Source organism: Kogia breviceps, chromosome 3 (genome assembly GCF_026419965.1).
Source record: "Kogia breviceps isolate mKogBre1 chromosome 3, mKogBre1 haplotype 1, whole genome shotgun sequence".
Lineage (NCBI taxonomy): Eukaryota > Metazoa > Chordata > Mammalia > Artiodactyla > Physeteridae > Kogia > Kogia breviceps.
This window is the reverse complement of record NC_081312.1, coordinates 43,798,454-43,812,383: the sequence shown is the minus strand read 5'-3', so window position 1 is coordinate 43,812,383 and position 13,930 is coordinate 43,798,454. Positions and strand designations below refer to the sequence as shown.

At 37.3% G+C, this 13,930-nt stretch overlaps 1 protein-coding gene across 1 annotated transcript in view; it reads right to left on the bottom strand.

Moving 5' to 3' along the window:
* The window catches only part of CCDC198 (coiled-coil domain containing 198), a 30,454-nt gene extending 17,385 nt beyond the window's left edge, over positions 1-13,069 (bottom strand). The window contains exons 1-2 of the mRNA XM_059059504.2: positions 12,847-13,069; positions 10,394-10,476 (exon numbers count right to left, since the gene is read on the bottom strand). Coding sequence (XP_058915487.1) covers positions 10,394-10,476; positions 12,847-13,069 — 306 coding nt within the window. The remainder of the gene's footprint in view (positions 1-10,393; positions 10,477-12,846) is intronic.
* Positions 13,070-13,930: the final 861 nt, after the last annotated feature.

The following is a 13,930-nucleotide window of genomic DNA, read 5'->3' as shown; positions in this document are numbered from 1 at the left end:
TATGGAAACACAAAAGACCCTGAATAGCCAAAGCAATCCTGAGAAAGAAAAACAGCTGGAGGAATCAGGCTCCCTGACTTCAGACTATACTACAAAGCTACAGTAATCAAGACAGTATGGTACTGGCACAAAAGCAGAAATATAGATCACTGGAACAGGATAGAAAGCCCAGAGATAAACCACGCACATATGATCACCTTATCTTTGATAAAGGAGGCAAGAATATACAATGGGGAAAAGACAGCCTCTTCAATAAGTGGTGCTGGGAAAACTGGACAGCTACATGTAAAAGAATGAAATTAGAATATTCCCTAACACCATACACAAAAATAAACTCAAAATGGGTTAAAGACCTAAATCTAAGGCCAGACACTATCAAACTCTCAGAGGAAAACATAGGCAGAACACTCTGTGACATAAATCACAGCAAGATCCTTTTTGACCCATGTCCTAGAGAAATAGAAATAAAAACAGAAATAAACAAATGGGACCTAATGAAACTTAAAAGCTTTTGCAAAGCAAAGGAAACCATAAACAAGATGACAAGACAACCCTCAGAATGGGAGAAAATATTTTCAAACAAAGCAATGGACAAAGGATTATTCTCCAAAATATACAAGCAGCTCATGAAGCTCTATATCAAAAACACAACCCAATCCAAAAATGGGCAGAAGGCTTAAGCAGACATTTTTCTAAAGAAAATATACAGATTGCCAACAAACACATGAAAGGATGCTCAACATGACTAATCATTAGGGAAATGTAAATCAAAGCTACAATGAGGTATCACCTCACACCAGTTGGAATGGCCAGCATCAAAAAATCTACAAACAATAAATGTTGGAGAGGGTGTGCAGAAATGGGAACCCTCTTGCTCTGTTGGTGGGAATGTAAATTGGTACAGCCACTATGGAGAACAGTATGGAGGTTCCTTAAAAAACTAAAAATAGAACTACCATATGACCCAGCAATCCCACTACTGGGCATATACCCTGAGAAAACCATAATTCAAAAAGAGTCATGTACCAAAATATTCATTGCAGCTCTATTTACAATAGCCAGGACATGGAAGCAACCTCAGTGTTCATCAACAGATGAATGGATAAAGAAGATGTGGCACATATATACAATGGAATATTACTCTGCCATAAAAAGGAACGAAACTGAGTTATTTGTAGTGAGGTGTATGGACCTAGAGACTGTCATACAGAGTGAAGTAAGTCAGAAAGAGAAAAACAAATACCTTATGCTAACACATATATATGGAATCTAAAAAAAAAAGAAATCGTCAGAAGAACCTAGGGGCAAGATGGGAATAAAGACGCAGACCTACTAGAGCATGGACTTGAGGATACAGGGAGGGGGAAGGGTAAGCTGGGACAAAGTGAGAGAATGCCATGGACATATATACACTACAAAACGTAAAATAGATAGCTAGTGGGAAGCAGCTGCATAGCACAGGGAGAATAGCTTGGTGCTCTGTGACCACCTAGAGGGGTGGGATAGGGAGGGTGGGAGGGAGGGAGATGCAAGAAGGAAGAGATATGGGAACATATGCATATGTATAACTGATTCACTTTGTTATAAAGCAGAAACTAACACACCATTGTAAAGCAGTTATACTCCAATAAAGATGTTAAAAAATATATATACACACATGTGTATTTATATGTATTATAAATATTTATATATATTTACATGTATATATTTGATTAATACAATTTATTTTTTAGAGATTTAGGTTCACAGCAAAATTGAGCAGAAAGTACAGAATTCTCATACCCCCATCTCCATACACACACAACCTCCCTACTATCAACATCCCTCACTAGAGCGCTACATTTGTTATAATCATTGAGCCTACATTGACAAATCATGATTGCTCAAAGTCCATGGTTTATATTAAGGCTTACTCTTGATGTTGTACATCCTCTGGGTTTGGACAAATGTATAATGGCATATATCCACCGTTGTAGCATCATATAGACAGTTTCACTGTCCCCCAAACCCTCTGTGCTCTGCCTACTCATTTTTTTCTCCCCACAAACCCCTGGCAACCACTAATATTTTTACTGTCTACACCGTTTTACGTTTTCCAGAATGCCATATAGTTGGAATCATATACTATGTAGTCTTTTCAGATTGGTTTATTTCACTTAGCAATATGCATTTGTGTTTCCTCCATGTGTTTTCATGGCTTGATAGCTCAATTCTTTTTTATTGCTGAGTAATATTCCATTGTCTGGATATGCCACAGTTTATTTATCCATTCACCTACTGAAGGACATATTGGTTGCTTCCAAGTTTTGGCATTATGAATAAAGCTGCTATAAACATTCGTGTGTAGATTTTTGTGTGGATATTAGTTTTCAGTTCATTTGGGTAGATAACCAGGAAAAGTGATTGCTAGATTGTCTGGTAAGAATATGTTTAGTTTTGCAAGAAACTGCCAAACTGTCTTCTAAAGTGCCTGTACTACTTTACATTCGTACCAGCAATGTATGAGAGTTTCTGATGTTCCACATCCTTGTCAGCATTTGGTGTTGTCAGTGCTCTGGACTTTGGCCATTCTAATAGGTGTGTAGTAGTATTTCATTGTTGTTTTAATTACAATTCCCTAATGACATATGATGTTGAATATCTTTTCATATGATTACTTGCCATCTGTATATCTTCTTCTCTTCTTATTCTCATGACATTGTCTATCACAGAACAGAAGTTCTTAATTTTAATGAAGTTGAGCTTATCAGTTGTTTCTTTGGAATATATATTTTTCAAAACTCTCCAGAGGATTCTGATGATTTTCTAGGGTGGTGTTCACTGGCCTCCAGACTCCCTCCACTCAGTAAAGGAGCTACATCAAAATAGACCAGGGCGGATTTGTTTGTGGAGCATTATTGAAAAATTGAGTCTGAAGAAGCCTGCTATTTAAATATTTTCAGCTATTTAAAATAGTCTGTCCATAAGTTCTAGAGCCAGAATTTTCTTTGAAAGTATGAATATATATGATTCTATTTTCAGCCTCATTTTCAGTTCTTATAATGGTTAAGTAGTAAGTATCTTTAAGTACCCTCTCCAGGCAATGACTTTCTTTCTGGCCTTTGATAAGAACCTAAAGAATGCGATTCCTTCACAAAGGGCAGTAGATGGCAGTAGCTAACATGGCAAATAGGATCCCCTGGTTAAATCGTTTGCACTCGCCCTGAGAAGCACTGCAGAAAAAAGTGTTGGAAAATTGGCATCTCCAAACAAACCAGTCAAATGAAATTGCCTGAGAATTCTGGGTTCATATCAATGTTTCTTTTCCCTGACTGGGAAGCAAGATGCCTCACTTCATCATCTTCAGAGAGAATACAATGGGAGGAATTACTGGAGAATTGGTAGAATGATGCCTGTTTTTATTTCATGATATAAAAAATGATTATTTGTCTAAAGATTTCTGGACTATTTGGCTTCTCAAACAAAACAAATGGTCAGGATAATCAGTTGGAGTGTCAGCTAGGAGATTCAGGAAAGGAGATTAAATCAAGCATAAGGCACAGAGCCTGGTGACAACTGCTAATCTGAGATGGTTGCTTCTGTTTACTAGCAGGAAGAGAAAGGTGGGTAGGAGCAATTCGAAGAACTGTAAAGTTTGTTTGGTATCATGACTTAAGAATGTGTCTTTTAAGTTTCTGGGAAGAAGGTAAAGGTGTCCAAGACAGATTGGAGCAAGAAACCATAAGGCCAAGGAAGAATTTCCAGTCAAGGCATTGCAGTGAGTTCACATTTCAATAACATTCTTTGATTCAAATAAACAGCAAGAAAAATAAAACATAAACCAAAAAAGATGTGGTCAGGCTTTAATACAAGAAAAATATCTCTCTGGATCAGAAAATGGAACAGAAAACTTGGGGGAAGCTGATTCATAAGGCATTTAGGGCTCCTGATGGCTGTGAGTAATTTCTGTAGGCTAAAGGAGACCTCAAAAATGCTCCATAATAAGAAGGGAAAGTAGAGCCAGGCTCACAGGGGTCTGAGTTTAAACTCAGGGGCTGAGTTGTTCTCACCTCTTTCCCCAAGAGCTGCATCAAAACGTAAGCCAGAAGATTTATTTTGCAGGCATTATCAAAAAGTTGAATAAGAAGCTAAGACTTTATACTTAATAAACTTAAAAGCTTAGGTAAATGGATAATTTTCTGGGAAATATAAGTTAACATAATTGGATCGGGAAGAAATAAGATACCTATAAGGTATCTAAATCAACTAAGAACCATTCTTTTACTAATTAAGTAAGCAGGAAAATTTCTCTTTCCCCAAAATTCCAGGTGGTCAAAGATGGTTTCACAGGCCTGTTTTATTCGATTTTTAAGGAACAGATAAGAACTATGTTAAATCAAATGTTTTAGAGAACAGAAAAGAGGGAAAGGTAATCAACTCCTCTTATAAAACTAGTATGACCTTGAGAAAAAAAACTGGAAAAAGACAGAATAGGGAAATTATAGAACAACTCCACTTATGAAAATATCAGTGGGTGCAAAAATCCTAAGCATATTAAATTCAGCAGTGTATTTATATATGTGTCTCATGACCAAGTAGGATTTATATCAGGAATGCAAGCATGGTTCACATCATAAAATCTATTAGTGTGATATATTAGGTCAACTGGTTAAAAAGAATATCCATAAGATCATTTTAATAGATTATTTACTAGATGGAGGGAAAACATCAATAAAATTTAACACTCAGTCCTGGGAAAAATTCTTAGCCTACTAGGAATAAGAGAAATGAGAGAAATGTCCATAATTTAGTAAACAGCATTGTGACAGGTATCTTCCATTTGCTTCTCCAGATCCACTTATCACATTTCTCTACCCTGTTCTCTGCCTATAACGAGTAAGCAGTTTCTCCTGCCTTCTGGCTTCCCATTGGGTTCAACTGCTAAAGAATCCTGATAGGAAATCTGAGAGAAGAAAGAGAATGAGGTCAGGATATTTCTTCTTCTGTCTCCCTCCCTGCAAGGCATGTTGGGTTGGCTGTGTCCCACTGTTCCCCTAAGAGCAGCTCCCTCCACCTCACTCTTCCCTTCCGGTTCTAGAAGTCCCTTGGCCTAGATATAGCTACTTCTTACTGCCACTAGTGGTTATTGCAATACCACCACTGGTTCCCTTCATCCAAACCTCAGTACAATTACCTGTAGAGAAAACTTCCCTGAATTGTCCTAATTCGAATGTACCATGTGTTTCCTTTCGGGACTCTGATGAGCATCTATCAAAATCCTATTGCGAATGTATTTCGCTTTAGAACCAGTCCCATTAATGTCACAGATAAGGCAAGGATGTCCATTATTACTGCTTGTGTTCAAAATTGCAAAGGAAGTTTTAGTCAATGCAAAAGTCAAGAAAACCAGTACAAGGAACGATTGGGAAGAAAGAGAAGAAATTATTCCTGTTTATAGAAGATACTGTCTACATAGAAAGTCAGGAAGAATCTATAGACAATTAGAATTACCAAGGTATTTCAATCAAGTTGTGGAACACAAAATTTAATACACAAAAATTATTAGCTTTCTTTTTTTTTCTTTCTTTTTGGCTGTGTTGGGTCTTCGTTGCTGTGCGCAGCCTTTCTCTAGTTGCAGCGAGTGGGGGCTACTCTTTGTTGAGGTGTGCAGGCTTCTCATTGAGGTGGCTTCTCTTGTTGTGAAGCACAGGCTGTAGGCACACAGGCTTCAGTAGTTGTGGCACGTGGGTTCAGTAGTTATGGCTCGCAGGCTCTAGAGCACAGGCTCAGTAGTTGTGGCGCACGGGCTTACTTGCTCCGTGGCACGTGGGATCTTCCCAGACCAGGGATCGAACCTGTGTCCCCTGCATTGGCAGGTGATTCTTAACCACTGCACCACGAGGGAAGTCCCCACAAAAATTATTAGCTTTCTTATTCACCAATAATAATCATTTAGAAAATTAAATGGGAAAAATACCTCATTCATTGTAGGATGACAAAACCAAATGAGATATTTTGATGGCCAGTTGTATGTGTCAACTTGGCTAGGCTACAGTGTCCAGTTATTCAAACACTAACCTAGGTGTTGCTGTGAAATTCTTTTGTACATGTGATTAAAGCCAATAATCAGTTGACTTTAAGTAAGGAAGATTGCTTTAGATAATCTGGGTGGGCATGATTCAATCAATTGAAAGGCCTTAAGAGCAAAGCTGAGGTTTTCCAGAAGAAGAGGAATTTCTTCTTGTGGACAGCAGCTTCACCTCATGCCCTACAGTTCCAGTCTGCCCTTCCTGACGGCCTGTCCTATGATTTCAAACTTGCTTTGCCAGTCCACCTCCACCGTCATGTAACCAATTCCTTGCAACGTCTCTCAATATATGTCTCCTTCTATAGGTTCTGTTTCTCTGGTTGAACCCTGACTGATACAGGTATCGAGAAACAAACCTAAAAATATACCACACAAGGCCCCTGTGGAGAAATTATGAAACATTATTGAAAGATCTAAAAGAAAATGTGGCTAAATGGAGATTTACGTCATGTTCATGGTTTAAATGACTCAGTGTTGTAAGCTTGGTTAATTTTCCCCAAATTAAACTATGAGTGCATTCCAATCAGAATACTGACAAGGTTTTTTTGTGGAACTTGACAAGAAGATCCAAACTTTACATGGAAGAGCAAAGGACTGTAAATAGCAAAGACAACTCTGAAGAAGAATAAGGTGAAGGGACTTGCCAAACTAGATATTAAGACTTAGCTTAAAGGTACTTAATTAGGACAGGATGGAATTCCTGTGGATACACAAGTAGGCCAGTGCAACAGAAGAGAGAGCTCAGAAACAGACTCATTAAGATCTGGATATTGGATATATGACAGAAGTAACATTTCAAATCAGTGGTCACAATGGATTATTCCATAAAAAGTTCTGGGGTAATAGAATAATCAAATGGGAAAAACGTAAAATTAAATTCTAATTTCACACCTGCATACAAATGAATTTAAGATGGATTAGGGCCTAAATATGAAAAGTTAAAGATCACAAATTTTAGAAATAAATAAGGATATCTTTATGAACTTGGGGAATTAAAAAATTTCCTTGACAAAATATGAGACACAAAACATAAAGATTAAGATTGAGAAATCTGACAACATTAAACTCTTTGTGTACACACACACACATACACACAACAAAATGAAAAGCAAACCATAGATTGAAAATACTTGCAACACATATAACTAAGAAAGGACTACATCTAAAATACATAAAGCACTGTCACAGATCATAAAGAAAGAGATCATAGAAAATGGGCAAAGGATTAGAATAGGTAAGGAAAGAGAATAAGTTTGTGACAAATTGTCTAATACCTCAGAGTATAATGAAATCATTCAGGTCAGAGTCACTCTCCTCATCCCTCAGCAGCCGTCTTTACGCTTATCTTTCTCTTCTCTCCCTTCATTCTTTCAACACTGATTAACACATACTTAGTGATCACCCTTTATGTGCCAGCTACTGTTCTAGACACTTGGATATTAGTGAAGATGACAGACAAAAATCCCTGCCCCTGTGAAGATTGTATTCTAGCACTGAGGTGGATGGAGTGTGGGAGGTGCATGTAGTAAAAAAAAACACACACACACACACAATGAACTTAACACATAAGCAAATTTCTTGGTGTGTTAGATGGAAATAGGCGCTCCAGAGAAAAGACAGTGAAGGGTCAAGGCAATCAGGAGTGCCAGAGTAAGGGCTACAGTGGTCAATAGGCTGTCATATAAGCCTTATAGGGAAAGTGAGCTTTCAGAAAATCTTTGGAGATGAGGGAGTCATCCAAGGAGATCACCTGAGGAAACTCTATACGTGGGGTGCAGTGGGAGTGAGGGACCATCTCCACCTTAGGCTGGATCTGAGATGGTTGGATGAGAAGGTGAATCACCCAGAAGGGATGGTGATGATTAACTCTTCAACATGGGGCAAGTACATTTGATTCAGAGTTCCCTGACAGAGCTTCTCAGATCTTAGCCTCTCTGAGTTGGCGAACCTTAGTTCATGACCTGCTGTTTACTTGAGGAGTAGAGATGTTCAGGAGGTGGAGTATGCCAAATATGAAACTCAAATTATTTAGGATGCAATTAGATTTGGTTTAATAATTAAAAATACTTTTAGAATTTTCTTTGGCAGAGGTTAGGCTATTAATTAGCATGTCATGGGAACCCAGAATTTATTATTCTCTCAAAAACCCATTTGTGGTAGAAAATGTGCTGAGCCTCATTTGTGAAGATAATTATAGTTTATATTTTTGGGAGTGTCTGCCAAGTTCCCAGTGATTTCCCTCTTCTCTGGGAGCTGCCTCTAGAATCTATGGGGAGTGGCATTTGGTGGCCAGTGGGGGGGGGGTTCCCCTGCCCACATTTCTACTGCATGAGCATATTCTCTGGTCACAGCTCATTGGAACAGAGCTAGAATCATGAGCAAAACTGAGCCAATAGCATCTTCTCTCCCAGGAATTTTGAATTAGACCCAAGAGGGCCAGACTAGTCTGTTTGGCTGGAATTATAAGATGCAAATTCAAGGTGGCCGTATTTCACCAAGTGCTCTTGAGGACCAGAGAAAGTCGACCTGCAAGGAGAGATTAAAGCAAATGCACAGAGAGAGTTCTTCTGCCTTTCAGGTTCCAAGACATAGCTCTTCCCTGAAGTCTAGATGCCTCCCAGCTTTTAAGTTCCTTAAAACACTCCTATATCCTTATAATTTATCGCATTGGTTGCTTTGGCTAGTCCATTTGACTTCTAATACAGTGATGCTACAGGTCTGAAATAGCAGGGAGCTCGCTTTGATTATTTTTCCCACCAGGGATAATGGGTCTCATTCATTCATCTGTTCATTCATTCCTTTATTCATAAACTTTCAAGGGATACATATTAAGTGTTAGTGACTAAATATGTAACACTGAATGAGATGTTGTTTTTATGCTCAAATAATTCATCTTGATTCTTCATTTTTAAGGTGGTTGGCTGGGATGTGGGGAATGCAGTCTTTGACTCTGAAATACCAAATTTCTCTTTTTGAGTTTGATTGACTTGAGAGAATCAAAGCCTAACTTTAGCTTATTTAGGGTTGATAGATATTAAAAAGTACTTTGTGAACTATAGGCTGGTACACGAATATTTTTCACTGGTTATAGTAATATCTTCCATTTGAGTTATTCAGCTTGGAGTCTTCACAGGAATATATATTAAATGAGCCCCTTTGAAAGGATACCTTTGATTTAGGAATAAAAGGTAAGTTTAAAAAATTGCCACTTTAGCTAGAGATATGCTCAAAAATTTAAAAATTAGATATCAGTTTGATAGAATTACACTTTATTTTCCAGTAACTAAGCAATATTTTGAGGTTTCTAATATTTTGGGAAAAGATACTTTTTCTGGGTGACCAAAAAATATAATCACTTCAAATAATGATCGTGAACTTCTGGAGAAGACAGGTAAATAAAAACCAACGTTAAAAGAAATAATCCCCAACAAATGAGCTCAAATACCCCTGGAATTAGTCCAGACACCTGGGTGAGTTGTGTAGCAGGTGGGGTTTAGTTCCAATATCCTTTTTCAAATGTCAGTGATAGATCCTGCTCACAGGAGAGCCCCAAACCTTCCTTTTAGCTGGTGCTTAGTTTTAAGGACCCACTCAGATCTCTTTCCCCTTCTAGGATGAGAGTTCTTAAAATTTATAGTTCTTTACAGGGAATTCATTAAGTATTTATTAAGGTGAATGTATTTAAAGCTCTTGCTTTGCTGCCTTGAAATCCAATGTCCTCAATTTAGACAACTAGTTAACATTTAGAACGATGAAAAGTTAGGGATAGAAGGGTTGTTGAGATCATCTATGCCGATGGTTAAGAGCATAGGCTTTGGAGGCCTGGTTGGTATGTGGCCCCTGTTGTCCTTGGGCAAGTTACTTAATCTCTGAAGCACATGTATAAAACAAAGATAATACTTCCTTTCTCATAGAGGGGTATGAGGATCAAATGAATGATGTAGATCATTGTTGCTTAGAGTGTATCAGACTTGTAATAGGTGGTAATTGAATAGTAGTAGTGGTTGTTACTGTTGTTATTTATTACAGTGATTTCCCTACAGTCATCCGACTAATAAGTGCAAGATTCAGGTCCTCTGTGCCCCATTATGTTTATGTCTTTAGTACTATACTTCTTTCTTTTGGTGGTGGTCTTAAAAGTGAAATCATGACAAAAGGAAATCCTAAAGAAGTATGGCTTTTGCGTTGACAACATTTTCTTTAACAACACTGTCATTCTCATTAGCTTAGTCATTGTCAATATCCCTCTTCTACGATTATAGTTAAAAAGGGATGTTACCATTAAATCCAAGAAATTCCTTATGAAGCCTTTTAAATGCATCTTACTTGAAGTCTTCGGGGTGGATGCCTTTTAATAATACTTGTTTCTCCCTGTTCCAGTGGGATGTCAAAATACATGGCCCTCGGTCCTCGAAGGGTTGGAGAGAAACAAAAACAAACCATTAAAAACAATTTACTATTAAATTAGACTGGTCATTAGTTATTAGACTTTGTTAACACAATTTTGTATCTTCAGTTCTGTATGTCTAACCGATAGGTTGAATGTGGAAATGAAACACATAAAGCAGGGGCCCTACATAACTGCAAATGATAAAATATTAGCCTAGACACAGGACTTAATTTCTGCTTTCATAATTTCCTCCCCAGATTAATATTTAGAAGAAGAGCTGCACAATTAACAACGTATTGAGTGCAAGCGTTATTCAGACATAGAATTTAGCTTGGAAAATAGAAACTTACTGATTTGTTTTAATTTCATAAAATCTCCCCCAAATAAATAGGAAATCCGAAAACATATAGCTTTAAGAAATGAAAATAAGTTCTCTTTTCAGATAAAATAGATAAATAGATGGATAGGTATTAGACAGAGAGATGATAAAGAAATGGAGCTTGAGTGGGTACTAGGAGTATGCAACGTTTAGCATTGAATGTTCCCAATTAAATAGTCCCCCCAACTAGGGAAATGAATTCCCGCAAGTTGCTACTATAATACAACATATCAGTATTCTTTCCTGGTAAAATAACCCAGGGCTACAGAGTTAAGCCCCATTAGGAAACAGAGAAGCTCAAGAGATCCATATGGATTTCATTTTTCAGTTTGATTATCCTGGGCCCTTGGGACTATGACCATGACCAATGCTCCATGAATGACGTTCTTGTCCTTTCCTCTTAAGAATCTGGAAGCATTCTGATTTCTAGATTATTGTGTAGACTATCCTACAGTGCCACTTTGCATTTTAAATGGAAAAATCCATGGGTAATTATGTGTTTCTATCCTTAAGATATTTGAATGATCACCTTAAGAACTTCTCTATGTCCTTATTTTCTTTTGAGAGATGCCAGTATATTGAGCAAGACCAAAAAACATGTTGGATTTTAAAATGTAAATATTTTCAGCAAAATTTTTTTCAGCAATGTCACTACTTATTTTTATGCCATGATTTGAGTAATATCACCCCGTTATTTAATTTGATACTGCTGAAATGGCATAGGCTGTGTTACTTTTACCCTTGATTTATAGGTGAAGAAAATTGATGAAGTAACTTGCCCAAAGTCATACTATTTGGTATTTGGTGGAGCTTGGGTTAGAATATGGGCCCCTTGAAAATAGTGTTCAGAATGCTTACCATCTGTTGTTATTTATTTTTAATGAGATTTTGCAATTTCAAAAATAAGAACATTTCCCAGTTGGGACTCTTAACACGTTAGAATCAGCTTTTACCTGTCAGTTACCAAAATCTTAAAACTCTAGATGGAAGGTTTGGGTAAAAAAGGAATTATTCAATGAAACTAAGAGGAATATTCCTACTTGCATGCTTAGGAAGTTGAAAACATTAAAAAAAAAAAAAAAAGGCCATATAGAACCAGTCAAAGCTTGTCAGTTCTGTAGAAAGTAGCCATGAAAATCATTCTAGGTAAGATCTACTAGGTGCTGAAAGGGAATATATGGCTTTATGGCCAATAATGGGAACTTATTTGTGTTAATAATCCAGAATGTGAAGAAAAAAAACAACATGCATATATATGTGTGTGTGTGTATATATATGTATATATATAATATATACATATATATATATGCATGTATCTCTTCCCAAGTTAGAACGTCAGTTTAAGTATCATCTGTTTACGTATCATCATGGTTGTCATAAAACATTCTATGTCTTGTAAAATATCCCAGGAGAATTTATAGCCACTTCTGGCTCAGAGCTTCCAATCATAATAGGAAAAATTCTCTTATTCTTCATGGTCATACGCAAAACTAAGGGGCTGGGGAGAGGGTGGCCATCTACTCATCTGTACTGCAATAAATCAATTCAGTTTGGGGTGGTTTCCAAATTCACATCACAATGGATTCACTCCTAAAGTACTGCTTTCAAAACAAAAGCCTGATGCAAGAAACAGTACTGAAGAGAATGATTTAAATTTAGAATCTAACTGAAACATATGATTGTCCTAATTATCACATTTTTATCTATAGAATTTTAATTGCCTGGTAAAGCTAGGTATAAACATCCAAAGCACTATAAACCAAGCTGATACAAAATGATATTTTTCTTCTCATGTGGAATGGTAAAAAGCCCTTAGTACACAGTTTACACACCTATTCTAATGTGCCCAGAATACTTACAACTGACAAACATTGTCTCCCTTTGAAGGATGTTCTCTTATATTTCAGTAATTTAGAAACTTTCAGAGATTATAGAGATAGACAGTCAGGTAAATCTATCAATAACTCCTCGGCCCAAATCCACAAATCTCATGCTGGGTTTTACATTTACCTGCAGAATATCTTCCATACCAGGTCTCTCTTAGAGGTGGCAACTGCCCTTCCAAAGCTTTATTCCGTTCCTGCAGTCTTGCAAATGAATATGAACTCTTTTCTTCTGGATTCTCAGTGAATACAAAATCCACAGGGCCGGCTGAGGGAGTCTCTTCCTCTTTGTTTTGCAAAGGTGCTACCTTGGTCACCCTTGGGTGAGCCTTAGAGTGACTCAGGCCCATTTCACATTAAAGACGCTCAGTGTAAAACCATGAGGTAAGTGGTTTGGGGCCTTTAATACAGCTTGTTTTAATCAAGGGATTTCCAAAGTTAACCCAGCTCTAAAGCAGTCGTTTCCTTCATAACATCTGTGTAGCTTTATTTCACTACACACTAACACTTTGGCCACTTCCTGGGAGGCTGGTTTCCATGGAGACTGCCCTTCAACTCCTACTTTGCCATTTCAGACCCAAAGAATCCAGTTAAACATTGACTTGGTTATGTTACTTTCTGAAAGACTCAGTGGTAGGAAGAGAAACCACTATTGATCATTAAACAAATCTCTAACACCAGGAAGGCCTTTAACTGAGATGGAGAGCAGGGGTTCAGAGGTCTTAAATTTGACCCTTTCATTGGTCTTAAATTGGACCCCTTCATTGTGAGTACCTTTAAACATCATCTGTAAGAATTACCAACAGAGAAGAGCTAAGTCACCTTTGGAAATGACAGGAACTAATCATCTGGGGCTTTGTTAATCTTTAATCTTAATTGAAGAATTTATCTTCCAAATAGGAAACAGCAGAGTAGCTAAAATAATTTTTCTGTCAATAATTTGAATTACCTTTGAAGGAGATGAATACATTACAGGAGGGCAGGGAGACAATAGCACTTTTTTCCTGGGGATGAGGGGACAAACTTCTTGAATAAATAGTTCAAGTAAAACTCAAAGATAGCCTATTCAAAGATAGCCTATTTACTATGTTTAAAAAAATTGAAAAAAAAAGAAGACTGAAAAGCAATGTGCTGAAATGTTGAGCAGTGATTTTTTTTTTTTTTTTTTTTTGGTGGTACGCGGGCCTCTCACTGTTGTGGCCTCTCCCTTT